The following is a 22,268-nucleotide window of genomic DNA, read 5'->3' as shown; positions in this document are numbered from 1 at the left end:
GGGGTCTCCAGAGCTTTGCATGAGCTTACCTGGATGACATCGCCATCCACAGCGATACCTGGGAAGCGCACCTAGAGCACATAGGGGTAGTATTAGATAGGATCAGGGGGGCCGGGCTGACCCTGAAACCCGACAAATGTCACTTGGGTATGGCGGAGGTACAATATTTGGGCCACCGAGTAGGATGTGGTAAGCAACGGCGGAGCCGGCTAAGATCGAGGCCGTTGCCAAATGGCCCACTCCCCACACCAAGACACAAGTCATGGCTTTCTTAGGCACAGCCGGCTATTACAGACGCTTTGTACCTGACTATAGCACCCTGGCCAAACCCCTGACCGACTTGACCAAAAAGAAGCTACCCCGACAAGTCCTGTGGTCCCCGGAATGCGAGGTGGCTTTCCAAGCACTAAAGACTGCTCTGGTTAATGCTCCGGTGTTGGTTACCCCAGATCCTAACAAAAGATTTATTGTCCACACAGACGCTTCAATGTTTGGACTGGGGGCAGTACTAAGCCAGATCGGGGAGGATGGAGGAGAGCACCCGGTGGCATACCTGAGTCGGAAGCTGTTGCCAAGGGAGGTCAGTTATGCCACCATTGAAAAAGAGTGTTTGGCCTTGGTATGGGCACTCAAAAAGCTCACACCTTACCTTTATGGCCAGGCGTTCACTCTCATCACCGATCACAACCCCTTGGTGTGGCTTAACCGGGTTTCAGGGGACAACGCCCGTTTGCTACGCTGGAGCTTGGCCTTACAGCCCTATGACTTTACGATTCATTATCGCCCAGGCAAGCAAAACGGGAATGCCGATGGATTGTCACGCCAAATGGATTTAACCTCGGACTAAAAGCTCTGAACCCGTCAACCCTACTGGACCAGGAAAGGTCCAACCGAGTTGCCGGAGCAGGGAGAAAAAGGGGGGCCATTGTGAAGGACTTTTATGCAATTGCCTATATGCTTCAGTTTAATTCTCTCCCTACTATTTTAAGGTCTATATTGTCGGTTCCAAATGTCAAGAATGAATGTATTTGTGTACCGAACAGGGATGTTGAGATTATGTTTGTATGTGGGATAGAAAGTACTTTTCTGAAATTGTTAAAAATTGTAAATGTTCTGGCAAGCAGATAATTGAGCTGTGTGTATTGTTAAAACTCAATTATCTAGCCTGGGCCAGAGGAGGAGTTTTATGCTGCATAAAGTGTGAGTTCTATGTACCAGTAAATCAGTCTTGTTCCAGCATTAAGTTTTGACTCCTGTGTGGATTATTCGGCGATTCCAGGGATAGTCCTACTCGTGGAATATTGGGTGATTTTCTTTTATGAAAAGAAGGGAATGCTTGACGGGGATATTTTCTACTACCGTCACAATTCCTATTCAGAATGGTCCCAGGTTATAAGTGGTGACCCCAAGGTTCGGTGCTGGGCCCTCTATTATTTAATTTATTTATTAATGATATTGAGGTGTAGTACTGTACGGTCTATGGAAGATGTCCAAAAACTACAAGCTGACTTGGACACTCTGAGTGATTGGGCATCAACTTGGCAAATGAGGTTCAATGTGGATAAATGTAAAGTTCTACATCTTGGAAATAATAATCTCCGGGTATCATATGTCCTAGGTGATGTAACACTGGGAGAGTCACTTATAGAGAAGGATTTGGGTGTCCTTGTGGATGGTAGATTAAATTACAGCACAATGTCAATCAGCTGCTTCTAAGGCCACCAGGATATTGTCATGCATTAAACGAGGCCTGGACTCGCGGGGCAGGGATGTAATACTACCATTTTACAAAGCGTTGATGCGGCCTCATCTGGAATATGCAGTTAGTTCTGGGCACCAGCACATAGAAAGGATGCCCTGGAGCTGGAGAGAGTACAGAGGAGAGTGACTAAAATGATAAGGGGCATGGAGGGTCTTAGTTATGAAGAAAGATTAAAATAATTGAATGTATTTAGTCTTAAGAAGAGACGTCTAAGGGGGGACATGATTAACCTGTACAAGTATATAAATGGGCCATAACAAAAAATACTGTGAAAAGCTGTTCCATGGAAAATACGCTCAAAAGACAAGAGGGCGCTGCCTCCCACTGGAGAAGGAAAAGTTCAGTCTCCGCAAGCGTCAAAACTGTGAATCTGTGGAATAGACTTCCTCAGGACGTGGTCACAGCAGGAACAGTGGACGGGTTTAAAAAGGGGTTAGATGAATTCTTAAAAGTAAACAACATTAATGCTTATGAAAACATCTCACTTCCTTCTGGGATTCGCGTTCCCACCGATCCCTTGGTTGAACTTGATGGACTTATGTCTTTTTTCAACCGTATTAACTATGTAACTATGTAACAATCCCTTTCAAGATTTCTCCCGTGCAGCTTCCGTACTCTGGAACTCTCTACCCCAACATATAAGACGCTCACCATGGAAGCCTTTAAAAGAAACCTGAAAACCACCTCTTCAGACAATTATTACCCTGTGCAGCTGATCCATCTGGACAGCTTCTGACCCTGCCTTAATAGGCCAATCATCCATGTATGGTATCACAGATTAGGCACCATCACTAGGACCATTTTGGAACAAATCTTGGGGGTTGTTGAGCTCCTGAATGGAAGAACATGGAACTGAATGTGCTGGATCCTAATCCTGTGTCTGATGGCTTGTCTGAAGAAGTTCCTGAGAACCTGGTCTACTGGGTCATGCAAGTAAGTGTCCTTAAAGGCTATGTACATCTTTGGGGGGCAGTTTTTTTAAAAAAAATTTTATTGTTGCATTGTACTCAATTTGAGCTAAAAATCTTTTTCTAAATTGGTCTTTCCTAAAAATATGGAGCCCTTTTTTCTGTACAGGGCTGAGATGCTCTAGTAACAGCCTCTGAATTTTCTCTCTCAGTCCTCATCTTACTGATAAGACTGGGGCTTAAATAAGTGTTTATGACCTCTTCTTAATTTACAGATAAGGGTTATTAGATGATGGAATAACGTAAAAGTACCAGCCACACAGCTAGAAAAAAACTGTTAACCCTTTGTGACAGAACCACTCAATATTTTTAATAAAGGCCAATAAAAAAAATATTTTTAACCCAAAATGAGTAAAATGCAATCATAAAAAACTTTAACTTCCAGCATTACCATATAATCCATTGTGGATGTGACTGACCTGAATTGTCTCTAATGAAGGTTTTGAGATACCATAGGTCAATTATAGTCTGTAACCTCTGGTTTGGATATCAGGAAATTCCAGAAGTAGATACCCAAACCCTCAGTTCCTCTGACTCTTCTTCTATAACATTTTTGAAAGAGAACTCTCTCAGGATTAGAGATAAGGCCAGTTCTCTTTAGGTAAAACCAGGTAGACAGATGGAGGCAAATTGTTCTCTTGAAGGACAACAAGAATGTAATATATACCCATGTTCTACTCTGCCTGTAGACCAGGCATCTCACACAAAATCTCACCACTGGGAAACAAAAATGGCTACTCTGCCCCCTATAGTTATAGCTATGGTATCTGAAAAGGAGATGGTCTTTATAGTGTAGAAGTAATGTCATCTATAACCCCCGGCATCTGATGACACCTACCTGAGGTATAACAGCCGTTACTACATGTCTCCAGCCTTTATAGTGTAGAAGTAATGTCATCTATAACATCCGGCATCTGATGACACCTACCTGAGGTATAACAGCCATTACTACATGTCTCCAGCCTTTATATTGTAGAAGTAATGTCATCTATATCACCCGGCATCTGATGTCACCTACCTGAGGTATAACAGCCATTACTACATGTCTCCAGCCTTTATAGTGTAGAAGTAATGTCATCTATAACACCGGGCATCTGATGACACCTACCTGAGGTATAACAGCCATTACTACATGTCTCCGGCCTTTATAGTGTAGAAGTAATGTCATCTATATCACCCGGCATCTGATGTCACCTACCTGAGGTATAACAGCCTTTACTTCATGTCTCCAGCCTTTATAGTGTAGAAGTAATGTCATCTATAACACCCGGCATCTGATGACACCTACCTGAGGTATAACAGCCTTTACTACATGTTTCCAGCCTTTATAGTGTAGAAGTAATGTCATCTATAACACCCGGCATCTGATGTCACCTACCTGAGGTATAACAGCCATTACTACATGTCTCCAGCCTTTATAGTGTAGTAGTAATGCCATCTATAACACCCGGCATCTGATGACACCTACCTGAGGAATAACAGCCATTACTACATGTCTCCAGTCTTTATAGTGTAGTAGTAATGTCATCTATAACACCCGGCATCTGATGACACCTACCTGAGGTATAACAGCCATTACTACATGTCTCCAGCCTTTATAGTGTAGAAGTAATGTCATCTATAACACCCGGCATCTGATGACACCTACTTGAGGAATAACAGCCATTATTCCTTGTTTCCAGCCTTTATAGTGTAGTAGTAATGCCATCTATAACACCCGGCATCTGATGACACCTACCTGAGGAATAACAGCCATTACTACATGTCTCCAGTCTTTATAGTGTAGAAGTAATGTCATCTATAACATCCGGCATCTGATGACACCTACCTGAGGTATAACAGCCATTACTACATGTCTCCAGCCTTTATAGTGTAGTAGTAATGTCATCTATAACACCCGGCATCTGATGACACCTACCTGAGGTATAACAGCCTTTACTTCATGTCTCCAGCCTTTATAGTGTAGAAGTAATGTCATCTATAACACCCGGCATCTGATGACACCTACCTGAGGTATAACAGCCATTACTACATGTCTCCAGCCTTTATAGTGTAGTAGTAATGTCATCTATAACACCCGGCATCTGATGACACCTACCTGAGGTCATTACTACATGTCTCCAGCCTTTATAGTGTAGAAGTAATGTCATCTATAACACCCGGCATCTGATGTCACCTACCTGAGGTATAACAGCCATTACTACATGTCTCCAGCCTTTATAGTGTAGTAGTAATGCCATCTATAACACCCGGCATCTGATGACACCTACCTGAGGTATAACAGCCATTACTACATGTCTCCAGCCTTTATAGTGTAGAAGTAATGTCATCTATAACACCGGGCATCTGATGACACCTACCTGAGGTATAACAGCCATTACTACATGTCTCCAGCCTTTATAGTGTAGAAGTAATGTCATCTATAACACCCGGCATCTGATGACACCTACCTGAGGTATAACAGCCATTACTACATGTCTCCAGCCTTTATAGTGTAGAAGTAATGTCATCTATAACACCCGGCATCTGATGACATCTACCTGAGGTATAACAGCCATTACTACATGTCTCCAGCCTTTATAGTGTAGTAGTAATGTCATCTATAACACCCAGCATCTGATGACACCTACCTGAGGTATAACAGCCATTACTACATGTCTCCAGCCTTTATAGTGTAGTAGTAATGTCATCTATAACACCCAGCATCTGATGACACCTACCTGAGGTATAACAGCCATTACTACATGTCTCCAGCCTTTATAGTGTAGAAGTAATGTCATCTATAACATCCGGCATCTGATGACACCTACCTGAGGTATAACAGCCATTACTACATGTCTCCAGCCTTTATAGTGTAGAAGTAATGTCATCTATATCACCCGGCATCTGATGTCACCTACCTGAGGTATAACAGCCTTTACTTCATGTCTCCAGCCTTTATAGTGTAGTAGTAATGTCATCTATAACACCCGGCATCTGATGACACCTACCTGAGGTATAACAGCCTTTACTTCATGTCTCCAGCCTTTATAGTGTAGAAGTAATGTCATCTATAACACCCGGCATCTGATGACACCTACCTGAGGTATAACAGCCATTACTACATGTCTCCAGCCTTTATAGTGTAGTAGTAATGTCATCTATAACACCCGGCATCTGATGACACCTACCTGAGGTCATTACTACATGTCTCCAGCCTTTATAGTGTAGAAGTAATGTCATCTATAACACCCGGCATCTGATGTCACCTACCTGAGGTATAACAGCCATTACTACATGTCTCCAGCCTTTATAGTGTAGTAGTAATGCCATCTATAACACCCGGCATCTGATGACACCTACCTGAGGAATAACAGCCATTACTACATGTCTCCAGTCTTTATAGTGTAGTAGTAATGTCATCTATAACACCCGGCATCTGATGACACCTACCTGAGGTATAAGCCATTACTACATGTCTCCAGCCTTTATAGTGTAGAAGTAATGTCATCTATAACACCCGGCATCTGATGTCACCTACCTGAGGTATAACAGCCATTACTACATGTCTCCAGCCTTTATAGTGTAGAAGTAATGTCATCTATAACACCCGGCATCTGATGTCACCTACCTGAGGTATAACAACCATTACTACATGTCTCCAGCCTTTATAGTGTAGAAGTAATGTCACCTATAACCCCCGGCATCTGATGACACCTACCTGAGGTATAACAGCCATTACTACATGTCTCCAGCCTTTATAGTGTAGAAGTAATGTCATCTATAACACCCGGCATCTGATGTCACCTACCTGAGGTATAACAGCCATTACTACATACCACAGGGCTTTTGTCAAAGATAACCCTGTGGAGCATTGACTGTGAAGCTTAAGTGGTTAAACTGAGTTTTCTCAGACCCGGCAATTAGTGCAGCCGTTTATCACAGCCGATGCACCCCAAAACCTGATACTAAGCCTAGCGTTCAGCCTGGAGCATAGGAAGATGGAGAGAAGATCAAGGAGAGGATGTCTATGTGCAGTCACAACTCCCTCCGCTCCTGCACATAACACAGGTGTCACTGCCCGGAGTGCTACTTTACTGAAGCCTTACTAGAAGAAACCTCCCAACTCCCTTCCTCCATTCATGATTCCATACCTGTGGTCACATGGACTGGAATGTCCTCCTCCACCTCACTCTTACACGGGGGATCGCCCATCATCCGCTCTTCTCCATTCTCCACTTTAATATCAGTCACATCTTCCCCCTGATTTGTCATCTGTAACAATTCAGGACAATACAGCAGACAGGTGGGAAATCTAACAGATCCACATAAGAGACCCCCACCATCTATGACCCCTCTATGACTGCAGGACCCCCCTATATAGATGTGTATAGGGCTCAGCTCTATCTACCTGATGGTTCTCTGGGAGCTTCTCCTCTGGACAGTCCTGGGAATACAGAGGACGGGGACATCTCTCGGGGGGACTTCTCCTGCTGGAGTCAGTATCTACAGGAGATAACACAGGGACAGGAGAGATTATTACATGTGATGATGAGATGATGGGAGTAGTATCCAGGTGACCCATGACAGCCCCCCTCCTTACCCTGCTGATCGCCCCATAAATCCGTCTCCTCTTCTGCTTCATCTTTAACCTCAGCCTTAATATCCATCAGATTTTCATCCTAAAGAAGAGAAATGTAAAATGATCTTTGGTTCAATCCCTTTCTGGTCAGATTCTGGGGAGACTTCAGCTTCATCTACCTGATGGTTCTCTGGGAGCTTCTCCTCTGGACAGTCCTGGGAATACAGAGGACGGGGACATCTCTCAGGGGGATTTCCTTCTATAAGTCCATCTGAAGGAAACACACAGGGACAGGAGAGATTATTACATGAGATGATGGGAGTAGTATCCAGGTGACCCATTACAGCCCCCTCCGTACCCTGCCGATCGCCCCATAAATCCGTCTCGTCGTCTTCTTCATCTTTAACCTCAATCTTAATAACATTTATATTTTCATCCTAAAGAGAAATGTAAAATGGTCTTTGGTTCAATCTCTTTCTGGTCAGATTCTGGGGAGACTTCAGCTCCATCTACCTGATGGTTCTCTGGGAGCTTCTCCTCTGCACAGTCCTGGGAATACAGAGGACGGGGACATCTCTTGGGGGAATTTCTCCTCCTGGATCCATCTGTGGAGACACAAGCACACAGTTACTGAATACATGGCCTCCTGTAGATCTGTCTATAGATCAGACTCTTCTCTCAGCTCCTTCACTTCCAGGTTTAGTGATCGGGGCCTAAATAACAATGTTCTGCTCCACAACAACTTTCTGCAAGACCCCAAGATAATCCCGTCACCTCACATAGAAATCCCTGTTCCATCCATAGACTCTGCTTTCATTCATTCCTCAGGTGAATCCTTTTTCAGCAGGTGTAAGACGCATAATAATTAGTGTTGAGCGAACTTGTGTTTTAAGTTCGGCGTCTAAAGTTCGGGTTATCGAAGAATCGCGTTATGGATTCCGCTACCGCGGACCACAACGGAATTTAGAATACATAACGTGATTCTTCGATAACCCGAACTTTAGACGCCGAACTTAAAAACACAAGTTCGCTCAACACTAATAATAATCTTTATTTATATGGCACCAACATATTCTGCAGCGCTTTACACTTTGAGAGAGCAGATGTACAAGCAACATCAAGAGCTTACAATCTTTGAGGAGACAGGAGGTAGCAATGCTTGGTCCTTACAGGGGTGTAGCCATCTTTTATACAGGATGTAACAAAAAAGTTGACATGACTGTATGTCCTTGGCCTGAAAAAGGGTTAATGTCTGGAGTAGAACTTTGTTGTGCTGAACTGTGTAGACCGGGACTTGCAGATTCCGCTCTTGGCCAGTACACAGTGTGGGGTGTGACACCTAAGCGTGGATTCCTTTGGCCTTCAAAGAACGGCAAGTTGACTTTTGTTTGTGCAAAGTGAACTCTCCCCATCTATCACAGGACAATGAGCTATTTAACCCCTTCCCAAGATGCAGCATATATGTACAGCACAGTGATCCAGTCCATACATATACGGCGCTGTGCTTGCTCGATCGGAGCAGTGGCCTCGCTGTGACTGATGGCCAGGCTCTTGCTGTAACTGCCGGCATCTTAGAAAACTCCAGAGTCAGCTCTTTAACCCTTAGATGCGACTGTAATATCATAAGGACAGAAATGGACAATACGATCTTGGTTTTGCACAATGTTATGGGATGAACTGTAATGGCAGATTGTAAGAGGCGAGTCCCAGAGGTCTTCATAGAAAATAAAGGAAACTTCATCACAATATTTGGGGGCTCGTCCGGGATCCCGGCAGTTATCCACAGGAATGATCAATAGGGATGAGTGATAAAACATCCGAAGTCGATTCGCATAAAACTTTGTTTGAATACTGTACGGAGCGAGCGCTCTATACAGTGTTAGAATGTATTGGCTCTGATGAGCCGAAATTATTACTTCGCTAAGTCCACTGTGGATAGGTGATAACATATAACTGGAATACCCCTTTAAGTCTGACTAGACGGAAGGAGTTCAGAGACAGCTGAGGCATGGGTGTGGGCTTTCTGATGAGACCGGAGAGGACTGCCGGGACAGGAGATGAGATCTGTGGGGGGACGCCATCAGTGAGTGGGCCGGTGATATGAGACTCCTGGTAATTCAGTGTAAGGTGGGAACCGCTGTCATATTCTCGATTGTCAGAACATTTATGATTTTAATGAGCTTTTTAGAATCATCGTCATAAATCATTGGAATTTTAGGAGTTTTTTTCAGAGGAACGCCGGTCGCTTCTCGCTCATTTACTTTTACTTTCCTCCAAATGTTTAAAGAGCGTCTAGTTCAGCAGGGGTTAATGAGAAGGGCTTCCCTGCAGATCCCCCTCTACCCCCGGCCACCTCTTCTCCATCACGTGTCCCCAGCCCCTGTGGTCAGGGGGGGGCCTCTTCTCGCTGGCCCCTCGATGTCCTGACCTACAACATGTAACATCATCGGACATCACATAAAAGGGGGGGGGGGGATCTCAAAAATAAAAACGTATACTCATCCTTATTTTCGGCAGTCCCATTGAAATGAATGGGATGCGCCCTGTGCAAGCGCGGCCACCGCTCCATTGACTTCAATGAATGGAGGGGGCCGAGCCTGTGCGGGTGCCAGAGGTGGGACCATCCTAGTCATATCCCCCCAATCTCCGAGATGAGACAACCCCTTTAATTTTTATTAACTCTTTCAGGGAAGGAGATGGGAACAAAACGGCAATAAGCTTTTAATATTATAGATTTTTAGGTATTCTCTGGGGGTCATTTATTAGGACAGCCGTTTTAGACCCCGCTCTTGATAAACCCCTGCGCTGGCGGTGGATCCGTAGAGTTCTGAAGAGGCGCCGGCCTCTCCTCGACTTCGGCACATCCAGCGCCAGATCTAAATGGAGGAAGCGTCCAAACTTTCTTATATTTAGACCATTTTCTATGCATAAAAAAGGCACAGAAGACGATAACGGAGACGAGTCTGCCGGCCCCGCCCACTTTTTTAGACCTGGAGTGAGCGGGAGAAGTCGCAGACTGAGCGGCCATCTGCGCCGGAAATACGCCAGAAAACGGGCATATATTTCATTATCAATGACCCCCATAGTTTTTCCGTTTTACTGCTTTTGTGCAATTAAAACCGTTTTATTTAAAAGAAGGAAATGTTTTTTCCTCGCCGCATCCGAAGACCCAGAACTTTTTTATTTTTCTCTCTATGGAGACGTGTGAGGGCTGGATTTTTGTGGGACTCCTTGTAGTTTCATTGGTATCGTTTTGTGGTACATGACATTGTTTTCCAAAAAATGGTGCGAGTTTCACTGAACGCATCCAGACCTAATCCGCACACGCTCGTCTGCAAGGGGCCTAAGAGCCTGCACTTATATGGGCACCCGGAACCTCATTTGCGCGGGCCGATGGGAGTCGGAGGGAGTCTGCTCTCTGTCACCACCTCTTACATGTGGTGGGCGCACGTAAGGGGTTAAACAGCGCAGATTGATGCTCCTGTTATGTCACACCCCTGCCCCCGCTCTCTGGAGACCAGTGCAGCACTTAGACTAGATCTCTGCATAAAGGCAGCTGCCCAGCCTGATGCCCCATAATGACTGCCTTAGAAAGTTGTATTGGTGGTCTCTGAGGGGTTAATAAATACCTTGAGGGTTGTAGTTTTCAAAATGTGGTCACTTATTAGGGGTTTCCCTTGTAAGGGTACCTCAGGGGCTCTGCAAATATGACATGGCGCCCAAAGACCACTCCAGAAAAACCACACTCCAAAAGCCAAATGGCGCTCCTTCCCTCCTGAGCCCTGCGCTGCGCCCATACAGCAGGAAACGACCACAATTCTAAGGCGCCTTTTTACCTGTTGCCCCTTGTGAAAATGATACATTTGTTGCTAAAGTAAAACTTTACTGAAAAATAATATTAAGGCCCTGGGGCATTTTTTTTTTGCTTTTTACTCATTTTGAGCTAAAAATAATTTTTTCATGAAAAATGTTCAGCCATTTCTTAGTAACAGGGGTTAAAATCAGTCTGCAGGCTACCTGAAGGCTCATGTGTAGCTCTTATCTCTGATCTCCTGACCTCATAAACACGTATTTACGCCATATTCTTATCTATTTGACAAGAATTGGGTTATAATGAGTCTTCTTCAGTAATTGTGGGTGAAGACCCGGAGTGGAGTCCAGAGATCGGCTCCTGCTGACTGGGTGAAAGCGCAGCAGGAATCTCCTGTCGTGTGGACAAGTCCTTGTAATGGTCAAACCCTATAAGAGGTTATAGGAGAGAAGAAAAGGCCCAAAACAAATAATCAACAAAACACGTACAACGCAAAGGGGTCACCAAGCAGGAGTCACACTCTGACATCACAGGGTCACATGACATCACTGCAGCCAATGACTGTCCTCAGCAGTGAGGAGCGGCCCTTCTGAGGAGAGTATAACCCCCATCACAGGAGAGTATAACCCCCATCACAGGAGAGAGTATAACCCCCATCACAGGAGAGAGTATAACCCCCATCACAGGAGAGAGTATAACCCCCATCACAGGAGAGAGTATAACCCCCATCACAGGAGAGAGTATAACCCCCATCACAGGAGAGAGTATAACCCCCATCACAGGAGAGAGTATAACACCCATCACAGGAGAGAGTATAACCCCCATCACAGGAGAGAGTAGAACCCCCATCACAGGAGAGAGTATAACCCCCATCGCAGGAGAGAGTATAACCCCCATCGCAGGAGAGAGTATAACCCCCATCACAGGAGAGAGTATAACCCCCATCACAGGAGGGAGTATAACCCCCATCACAGGAGAGAGTATAACCCCCATCACAGGAGAGAGTATAACCCCCATCACAGGAGAGAGTATAACCCCCATCACAGGAGGGAGTATAACCCCCATCACAGGAGGGAGTATAACCCCCATCACAGGAGAGTATAACCCCCATCACAGGAGAGAGTATAACCCCCATCACAGGAGAGAGTATAACCCCCATCACAGGAGAGTATAACCCCCATCACAGGAGAGTATAACCCCCATCACAGGAGAGAGTATAACCCCCATCACAGGAGAGAGTATAACCCCCATCACGGAGGGGGAGGGGGGGGGGGGATAATCCCAGTCTCCACACGCAGCATCCTACCGGGGGAGCTCAGCAGCCCAGGATCCTCCATCATCACTGCTCCTCCACAGAACAGCTGAAGGACCTGTGGTGACGTCACTGTCATGTGATCAGTGCAGGGGGCGGAGCTCAGCAGCCCAGGATCCTCCATCAACACTGCTCCTCCACAGAACAGCTGAAGGACCTGTGGTGACGTCACTGTCATGTGATCAGTGCAGGGGGCGGAGCTCAGCAGCCCAGGATCCTCCATCATCACTGCTCCTCCACAGAACAGCTGAAGGACCTGTTGTGACGTCACTGTCATGTGATCAGTGCAAGGGGCGGAGCTCAGCAGCCCAGGATCCTCCACAGAACAGCTGAAGGACCTGCGGTGACGTCACTGTCATGTGATCAGTGCAGGGGGCGGAGCTCAGCTGGACAGGGGAGAAGAGGAGGTAAAGGACCTGCCATGACATCTCTGTCATGTGATCAGTGAGGAAGGGGCGGAGCTCCTGTGGAACACCTGCGATGAGGTCACCATCATGTGATTTGAGTAGGCGGAGCCAGTGGCGTCCCTCTAATGGCTGCCAGCATGCCGCTGCTATGGGGCCCATGGGGGAGGATAGGCCCCGCCCCCTAATTATACTTCTATAGCTGCCTGTGAGAGCAGGGTACAGGACAGGGACCCGCGGCTCTCCAGCTGTTGTAAAACTACAACTCCCACCATGCCCTGCTGTAGGCAGTTTGGGCCTGCTGAGAGTTGTAGTTTTGCAAACAGCTGCAGATCACCAGCGGGGCGGCCATTGTTTCTCGCACCGCGGTCCTGCGTGTTATGGTGTGAGTTACCTGATGAAGGGCTCATGCCGTCCCAGAATTGCCGCATTGCCCAGTTCCCCGCAGTGCTCTATGAGGCGGCGTCACTCCAAGGTCTGATTCTCATCCTTCTACATTGTCCATCTTCAGCCCTGATCCCGGGGAGGACAGAGCGCAGCCGCCTGAGGACCCCCAGAGCCTCAGACCACCAGGCTGCAGTGCCCCTAGTGACTGAAGGTGAGAGGCATTTGCCTAATAACTGCCTGATGCACATGCGGTCCTGTCTGTGACCCCGCCTGAATCGCCCGCGCGGTCCTTTTCTGTGACCCCTCCTGAATCACCCATACGGTCCTGTCTGTGACCACTCCTGAATCGCCGATGCGGTCCTACCTGTGACCCCTCCTGAATCGCTCTCTACAACTCCCAGCATGTCCAGCCTGTTATTATGTGATATCAGAGGACATTACAGGAGGAGGTAGGAGAGGACTACAACTCCCAGCATGTCCAGCCTGTTATTATGTGATATCAGAGGACATTACAGGAGGAGGTAGGAGAGGACTACAACTCCCAGCATGTCCAGCCTGTTATTATGTGATATCAGAGGACATTACAGGAGGAGGTAGGAGAGGACTACAACTCCCAGCATGTCCAGCCTGTTATTATGTGATATCAGAGGACATTACAGAAGGAGGTAGGAGAGGACTACAACTCCCAGCATGTCCAGCCTGTTATTATGTGATATCAGAGGACATTACAGGAGGAGGGAGGAGAGGACTACAACTCCCAGCATGTCCAGCCTGTTATTATGTGACATCAGAGGACATTACAGGAGGAGGTAGGAGAGGACTACAACTCCCAGCATGTCCAGCCCGTTATTATGTGATATCAGAGGACATTACAGGAGGGAGGAGAGGACTACAACTCCCAGCATGTCCAGCCTGTTATTATGTGATATCAGAGGACATTACAGAAGGAGGTAGGAGAGGACTACAACTCCCAGCATGTCCAGCCTGTTATTATGTGATATCAGAGGACATTACAGGAGGAGGTAGGAGAGGACTACAACTCCCAGCATGTCCAGCCCGTTATTATGTGATATCAGAGGACATTACAGGAGGAGGTAGGAGAGGACTACAACTCCCAGCATGTCCAGCCTGTTATTATGTGATATCAGAGGACATTACAGGAGGAGGTAGGAGAGGACTACAACTCCCAGCATGTCCAGCCTGTTATTATGTGATATCAGAGGACATTACAGGAGGAGGTAGGAGAGGACTACAACTCCCAGCATGTCCAGACTGTTATTATGTGATATCAGAGGACATTACAGGAGGAGGTAGGAGAGGACTACAACTCCCAGCATGTCCAGCCTGTTATTATGTGATATCAGAGGACATTACAGGAGGAGGTAGGAGAGGACTACAACTCCCAGCATGTCCAGCCTGTAATTATGTGATATCAGAGGACATTACAGGAGGAGGTAGGAGAGGACTACAACTCCCAGCATGTCCAGCCTGTTACTATGTGATATCAGAGGACATTACAGGAGGAGGTAGGAGAGGACTACAACTCCCAGCATGTCCAGCCTGTTACTATGTGATATCAGAGGACATTACAGGAGGAGGTAGGAGAGGACTACAACTCCCAGCATGTCCAGCCTGTAATTATGTGACATTAGAGGACATTACAGGAGAAGATATAAAATGGAGAGAACTACAACTCCCAGGCTGCTATGTGATATCAGAGGATCTAATCTTTTATAATACAAAAAAGCTCCGCCCCTTCAGGTCACATGACGTCTTTACAGCTTCTGCGCCATCATTCCTCTGCACTACATAGCTCCCGCCCACAACTGCTGGGATCACATGACGGTGACGTCACCGCAGGTCCTGTAGCACCAAATGTCTGCACTGCTGAGCTCCGCCTTTTCCTGCTCTGGTCACATGACAGTGACGTCACGACAGGCCTTTTAGCGCCAAATGTCTGCACTGCTGAGCTCCTCCCCTTCCTGCTCTGGTCACATGACAGTGACGTCACCGCAGGTCCTGTTGCTCAGTGCTGTATGGCCCAGGCTGAGGGATGTTAGTTGTGGAGATTATTTGTGGGCGGGGCCAGAGGAGGATTTGCCCACGGTCGACATGATGGCATCTCCCCTCAGGTGACTTGACGTTATCACGTCAAGTCACGTGAGCTCCGCCCTTTCATACTCTTGTCAGATGACAATGACGTCACCGCAGGTCCTTCCGCTCACTGTCCCCATGGAGAAGCTGTCCCCGGCCGCCATGATGGAGGCTCCCCTCCCAGGTAACAGGAGCTGTGGACGGGTCTGCTCCGGGCTGACACTGCTGGGTGTGCGGGGAGAGATGACGTCTGGGGGAGATTTATCCGGAAACCACAGCGGACACCTCGAGGAAGGACCTTCCCATAGGAGCTCTGTGCAGGGGGCGTGTCCTCCATGGGAAGGCTGTGGAGGGGGCGTGTCCTCCCTCTATGGGGGTTTAGCCCTGATATCGGGGGGCGCTCTCCTCCCTCTATGGAGGTTCAGTCCTGATATCGGGGGGCGCTCCCGTCCCTCTATGGGGGTTCAGTCCTGATATCGGGGGCGCTCTCCTCCCTCTATGGGGGTTCAGTCCTGATATCGGGGGCGCTCTCCTCCCTCTATGGGGGTTCAGTCCTGATATCGGGGGGCGCTCTCCTCCCTCTATGGGGGTTCAGTCCTGATATCTGGGGGCGCTCTCGTCCCTCTATGGGGGTTCAGCCCTGATATCGGGGGGCGCTCTCCTCCCTCTATGGGGGTTCAGTCCTGATATCGGGGGGCGCTCTCCTCCCTCTATGGGGGTTCAGCCCTGATATCTGGGGGCGCTCTCGTCCCTCTATGGGGGTTCAGCCCTGATATCGGGGGGCGCTCTCCTCCCTCTATGGGGGTTCAGTCCTGATATCGGGGGGCGCTCTCCTCCCTCTATGGGGGTTCAGTCCTGATATCTGGGAGGCGCTCTCCTCCCTCTATGGGGGTTCAGCCCTGATATCGGGGGGCGCTCTCCTCCCTCTATGGGGTTTCAGCCCTGATATCGGTGGTGCTCTCCTCCCTCTATGGAGGTTCAGTCCTGATATCGGGGGGCGCTCTCCTCCCTCTATGGGGTTTCAGCCCTGATATCGGTGGTGCTCTTCTCCCTCTATGGAGGTTCAGTTCTGATATCGGGGGCGCTCTCCTCCCTCTATGGGGGTTCAGACCTGATATCGGTGGTGCTCTCCTCCCTCTATGGAGGTTCAGTCCTGATATCGGGGGGCGCTCTCCTCCCTCTATGGAGGTTTAGTCTGGATATCGGGGGGCGCTCTCCTCCCTCTATGGGGGTTCAGTCCTGATATCGGGGGGTGCTCTCCTCCCTCTATGGGAGTTCAGCCCTGATATCGGGGGGTGCTCTCCTCCCTCTATGGGAGTTCAGCCCTGATATCGGGGGGCGCTCTCCTCCCTCTATGGGAGTTCAGCCCTGATATCGGGGGGCGCTCTCCTCCCTCTATGGGAGTTCAGCCCTGATATCGGGGGGCGCTCTCCTCCCTCTGGGGGTTCAGTCCTGATATCGGGGGGCGCTCTCCTCCCTTTATGGGGTTTCAGTCCTGATATCGGGGGGCGCTCTCCTCCCTCTATGGGGGTTCAGTCCTGATATAGGGGGCGCTCCCGTCCCTCTATGGGGGTTCAGCCCTGATATCGGGGGGCGCTTTCGTCCCTCTATGGGGTTTCAGTCCTGATATCGGGGGGCGCTCTCCTCCCTCTATGGGGGTTCAGCCCTGATATCGGGGGGCGCTCTTCTCCCTCTATGGGGGTTCAGTCCTGATATCTGGGGGCGCTCTCCTCCCTCTATGGGGGTTCAGTCCTGATATAGGGGGCGCTCCCGTCCCTCTATGGGGGTTCAGCCCTGATATCGGGGGGCGCTCTCGTCCCTCTATGGGGGTTCAGTCCTGATATCGGGGGGCGCTCTCCTCCCTCTATGGGGGTTCAGCCCTGATATCGGGGGGCGCTCTTCTCCCTCTATGGGGGTTCAGTCCTGATATCGGGGGGTGCTCTCCTCCCTCTATGGGGGTTCAGCCCTGATATCGGGGGGCGCTCTTCTCCCTCTATGGGGGTTCAGTCCTGATATCTGGGGGCGCTCTCCTCCCTCTATGGGAGTTCAGTACTGATATAGGGTGCGCTCTCGTCTAGGGCTGCAACGATTAATCAACGTTATCGATAATATTCGATAACTGGATTCGTTGTCAACGAATCCCGTTATCGAATAATCGGCCGATTCATTGCTATGCGGTCGGTCAGGCGCTGTGCTTGCGGATCCTTGAACTTTAGATCACCGCATCTTTATTACCTTACAATGAAGCTCCAGTAACAGACAGAGCGGGCGGCGGCGTAACGTCACTTACTCACGTGACGCGCATGCTCCGCCTGCTTCATTCATAAAATAGGCGGAGCAGGCGCATCAGGTGAGTAAGTGACGTTACGCCGCCCGCTCTGTCTGTTACTGGAGCTTCATTGTAAGGTAAAAGAAGATGCGGTGATTTAAAGTAAAAGTTACTGCCGGTTAAGGGATACTGCTGTGAGCGGCGGGGCCAGGGCTGTTATGGGAGGGGGATCTGTGGATGGCACTATTATGGGGGGATCTGTGGATGGCACTATTATGGGGGGATCTGTGGATGGCACTATTATGGGGGGATCTGTGGATGGCACTATTATGGGGGGGATCTGTGGGTGGCACTATTATGGGGGGGATCTGTGGGTGGCACTATTATGGGGGGATCTGTGGATGACACTATTATGGGGGGATCTGTGGATGGCACTATTATGGGGGGATCTGTGGATGGCACTGTTATGGGGGGATCTGTGGATGGCACTATTATGGGGGGATCTGTGGATGGCACTATTATGGGGGGATCTGTGGATGGCACTATTATGGGGGGATCTGTGGATGGCACTATTATGGGGGGATCTGTGGATGGCACTATTATGGGGGGATCTGTGGATGGCACTATTATGGGGGGATCTGTGGATGGCACTGTTATGGGGAGGGGGATCTGTGGATGGCACTATTATGGGGGGGGGATCTGTGGATGGCACTATTATGGGGGGATCTGTGGATGGCACTATTATGGGGAAATCTGTGGATGACACTATTATGGGGGATCTGTGGATGGCACTATTATGGGGGGATCTGTGGGTGGCACTATTATGGGGGATCTGTGGGTGGCACTATTATGGGGGGATCTGTGGATGGCACTATTATGGGGGGATCTGTGGATGGCACTGTTATGGGGAGGGGGATCTGTGGATGGCACTATTATGGGGGGGGGATCTGTGGATCACACTATTATGGGGGGATCTGTGGATGGCACTTTCATGGGGGGATCTGTGGATGGCACTTTTATGGGGGGATCTGTGGATGGCACTATTATGGGGGGATCTGTGGATGGCACTATTATGGGGGGATCTGTGGATGGCACTATTATGGGGGGATCTGTGGATGGCACTATTATGGGGGGATCTGTGGATGGCACTGTTATGGGGAGGGGGATCTGTGCACTGTTATGGGGAGATGGATCTGTGTATGGCACTGTTATGGAGGGGATCCCCCCATAGCATAGTCATCCACAGGTCCCCCTCCCCATAACATTGTCATCCACAGATCCCCCCCCCCATAACAGTGCCATTCACAGATACCCCCCATAATAGTGCCATCCGCAGATACGCCCCATAACAGTGCCATCGGCAGATCCCCTCCATAACAGTGCCATCGGCAGATCCCCTCCATAACAGTGCCATCGGCAGATCCCCTCCATAACAGTGCCATCGGCAGATCCCCTCCATAACAGTGCCATCGGCAGATCCCCTCCATAACAGTGCCATCGGCAGATCCCCTCCATAACAGTGCCATCGGCAGATCCCCTCCATAACAGTGCCATCGGCAGATCCCCTCCATAACAGTGCCATCGGCAGATCCCCTCCATAACAGTGCCATCGGCAGATCCCCTCCATAACAGTGCCATCGGCAGATCCCCTCCATAACAGTGCCATCGGCAGATCCCCTCCATAACAGTGCCATCGGCAGATCCCCTCCATAACAGTGCCATCGGCAGATCCCCTCCATAACAGTGCCATCGGCAGATCCCCTCCATAACAGTGCCATCGGCAGATCCCCTCCATAACAGTGCCATCGGCAGATCCCCTCCATAACAGTGCCATCGGCAGATCCCCTCCATAACAGTGCCATCGGCAGATCCCCTCCATAACAGTGCCATCGGCAGATCCCCTCCATAACAGTGCCATTCACAATTTGTTTTAATATGGCCTTTGAACATAATTTTTCAAGTAAAATCATATAAACCGCTTTTTTTTTTGTCATTTTGGTGTTTTTCCCCCCGATTGTCGTCCCTCTATTGGGGTTCAGCTCTGATATTGGGGGAGCTCTCCTTCCTCTATGGGGGTTCAGTCCTGATATCGGGGGGCGATCTCGTCCCTCTATTGGGGTTCAGCTCTGATATTGGGGGAACTCTCCTTCCTCTATGGGGGTTCAGTCTTGATATCGGGGGGCGCTCTCATCCCTCTATGGTGGTGACATTTTTCGGTCTTTTCCATTAGAAGCAGAAAACTGAAGGGTCAGAAATTCTCCTGGAAACTATAAAATGTCCGGTGAATCTGCGGCTTATAATCTGCTGCCGGCTGCCCATAGACTTCCAGGCTGCTGACTGCCAGACCCCAATCATCCGGACACTCAGAGGGCAGCGGGGTGAACTCCACCCTAATCCGCCCGCAGGTTCCTCTGCCGCATTTCAGGATCCACAAGAGGATTTACAAAGATGGCGGCTGACAGCAGAGTTCCTCCTCCTGTTTGTGGCGCTCAGTATTGTATTCAGTCTGTGTGTTATCTCCTATAGGTTCTGACTCCAGGAGGAGAAGTCCCCCCGAGAGATGTCCCCGTCCTCTGTACTCCCAGGACTGTCCAGAGGAGAAGCTCCCAGAGAACCATCAGGTAGATGGAGCTGAAGTCTGACCAGAATCCGACCAGAAAGGGACTGAACCAAAGATGATTTTACATTTCTCTTCTTCAGGATGAAAATCTGATGGATATTAAGGTTGAGGTTAAAGATGAAGCAGAAGAGGAGACGGATTTATGGGGCGATCAGCAGGGTAAGGAGGGGGGGTGTAGAGGTATTTATGGGGCGATCAGCAGGGTAAGGAGGGGGGGCTGTAGATGGATTTATGGGGCGATCAGCAGGGTAAGGAGGGGGCTGTAGAGGTATTTATGGGGCGATCAGCAGGGTAAGGAGGGGGGGCTGTAGATGGATTTATGGTGCGATCAGCAGGGTAAGGAGGGGGGGGGCTGTAGACGGATTTATGGGGCGATCAGCAGGGTAAGGAGTGGGGCTGTCATGGCTGTTTTCAGGGTCACATACAGACCCAGGGAGACGTTTGGAGTTTTTCTTTGTGTTTTTCGTGTGTTCTTTATTTTCTACATTGCAGATTCTTATTGAAACATGAAAACGATGGAGACACATTTGGGGTTAAAGGGGTTGTCCAGGACTCTGATATTGATGGTGTGTTCTCGGGTATCATTATCTGATTGGTGGGGGTCCGACTCCCGCCAGTCAGGTCTTGGAGGTGGCGGTGTAGCTCCGGTGAGCGATGTATAGCGGTTGTGCTCGGTGTTACAGCTTAGGTGCTTTCACTTGGAGACGTCACTGGACTAATAAACATGACGTCACTGGCCCAGGAGGGGCTGTGGTGCACGTTGCATCTCTGAAGCCTCTTAAAACATCAGATCGAGGGTTGTGCCACCGCCGATCTGCTATTGATGACCTGTCCTGAGGTAGGCCATTAAAGGGTTACTGTCCCCCAGAAATACCTAAATTTAACTGGCTGACATTAGCGATGTGAACCTAACTAGCCTATTCCTAGTTTTATCCATCCCCCTGTTACTCCATAACTGTAACTTTTATAATATGCAATTAGCCTCTAGGAGCAGGTAGGGGGGGGGGGGGCGCGTTGTTCCTGCTCCTAGAGGCTAATTTGCATCCCTTTATGCAGTAATCATATAAGTCTCCACAGAGTATGGTTTCTACTTTAGTCGCCCCGCTCGCTTTGATGACAGTTTCGCGCACTCTTGGATTATCTTCATCAGCTTCATGAGGTCGTCTCCGAGCGGGATGCCTGGTCAGGAGGTCATGAGTGGAATTTCTTGCCTCCATTAAGTTTGTGAGGTCATCAGTTGTGTTGTGCGCAGCTCTGTACAGTGTTTAGTCTGGTTCTTCTCATGTTCTGATCCATGTTATGGAGAGAACCACAGAGGAGCGGCCATCCATCATTACTTCTACACATGATGGGCAGTGCGGAGAATATCCACAACTCTGAAGGTTTCCTCAAGTGCAGTCATGAAACCCATCAATCGCCATGATGAAACTGGTTCTCGTGAGGAGCGGCCCAGGAAAGGAGACCAAGAGTGAACTCCGCTCCAGAGGAGAAGTTCAGCCTCAGATTATTAGCTCTAAATTATCAGATTCCAAACTCCAGAGATCGAGTACCAGACACGTAGACTGCGAGGATCAGGCCTTTATGGTGAAACTTCAGGAAAGAAACAGCCAGTTAGAAGAAAGGAGGAGAAGAGAATTGCTTGGGCCAAGAAACACAAATAATGGACATAAGATCAGTGGAAATTTGCATTTTAGTTCGAACTTTCACGTCCACCATGAAGCATGGAGGAGGAAGTGTAATGATGTGGAGGTGCTCTGCAGGTGGCACAGTTCACACATGACCAGCTCAGCTACCCCAGCATTCTGGAGTGACATGCCCTCCCATATGCTTTACACGTAGTGCGACCATCATTAGTTTTGTTACAGGACAATGACCCCAAACACCTCCAGGCTATGTAAGGGCTATCTGACCAAGAAGGAGGGGGATGGAGTGCTGCATCACAAGACATGGCCTCCTCAACCGCCCAACCGTAACCCAACGAAGATGGTTTGGGATGAGTTCGACGCAGAGTGAAGGAAAAGCAGAGGACGAGAGCTCAGCACCTCTGGGAACTCCTTCAGGATGGCTGGAAATTATTCCA

The 22,268-nt window shown here is 48.8% G+C and overlaps 3 protein-coding genes across 3 annotated transcripts in view; 1 reads left to right on the top strand and 2 right to left on the bottom strand.

Moving 5' to 3' along the window:
- The window catches only part of LOC120998324 (aspartic and glutamic acid-rich protein-like), a 2,513,920-nt gene that overhangs the window by 1,581,221 nt on the left and 910,431 nt on the right, over positions 1-22,268 (bottom strand). Inside the window, exons 8-11 of the mRNA XM_040428985.1 lie at positions 7,650-7,728; positions 7,471-7,562; positions 7,313-7,391; positions 7,121-7,215 (exon numbers count right to left, since the gene is read on the bottom strand). Of these exons, the coding sequence (XP_040284919.1) occupies positions 7,121-7,215; positions 7,313-7,391; positions 7,471-7,562; positions 7,650-7,728 (345 nt within the window). The remainder of the gene's footprint in view (positions 1-7,120; positions 7,216-7,312; positions 7,392-7,470; positions 7,563-7,649; positions 7,729-22,268) is intronic.
- LOC120998330 (zinc finger protein OZF-like) overlaps positions 1-22,268 on the bottom strand; it is a 354,466-nt gene that overhangs the window by 75,351 nt on the left and 256,847 nt on the right. The gene's annotated exons all lie outside the window — the stretch shown is intronic.
- The window catches only part of LOC120998305 (gastrula zinc finger protein XlCGF26.1-like), a 4,064,644-nt gene that overhangs the window by 4,038,908 nt on the left and 3,468 nt on the right, over positions 1-22,268 (top strand). The gene's annotated exons all lie outside the window — the stretch shown is intronic.

The sequence above is a fragment of the Bufo bufo genome, chromosome 4, assembly GCF_905171765.1.
Source record: "Bufo bufo chromosome 4, aBufBuf1.1, whole genome shotgun sequence".
Lineage (NCBI taxonomy): Eukaryota > Metazoa > Chordata > Amphibia > Anura > Bufonidae > Bufo > Bufo bufo.
This window is presented reverse-complemented; position numbering and strand designations above follow the sequence as displayed.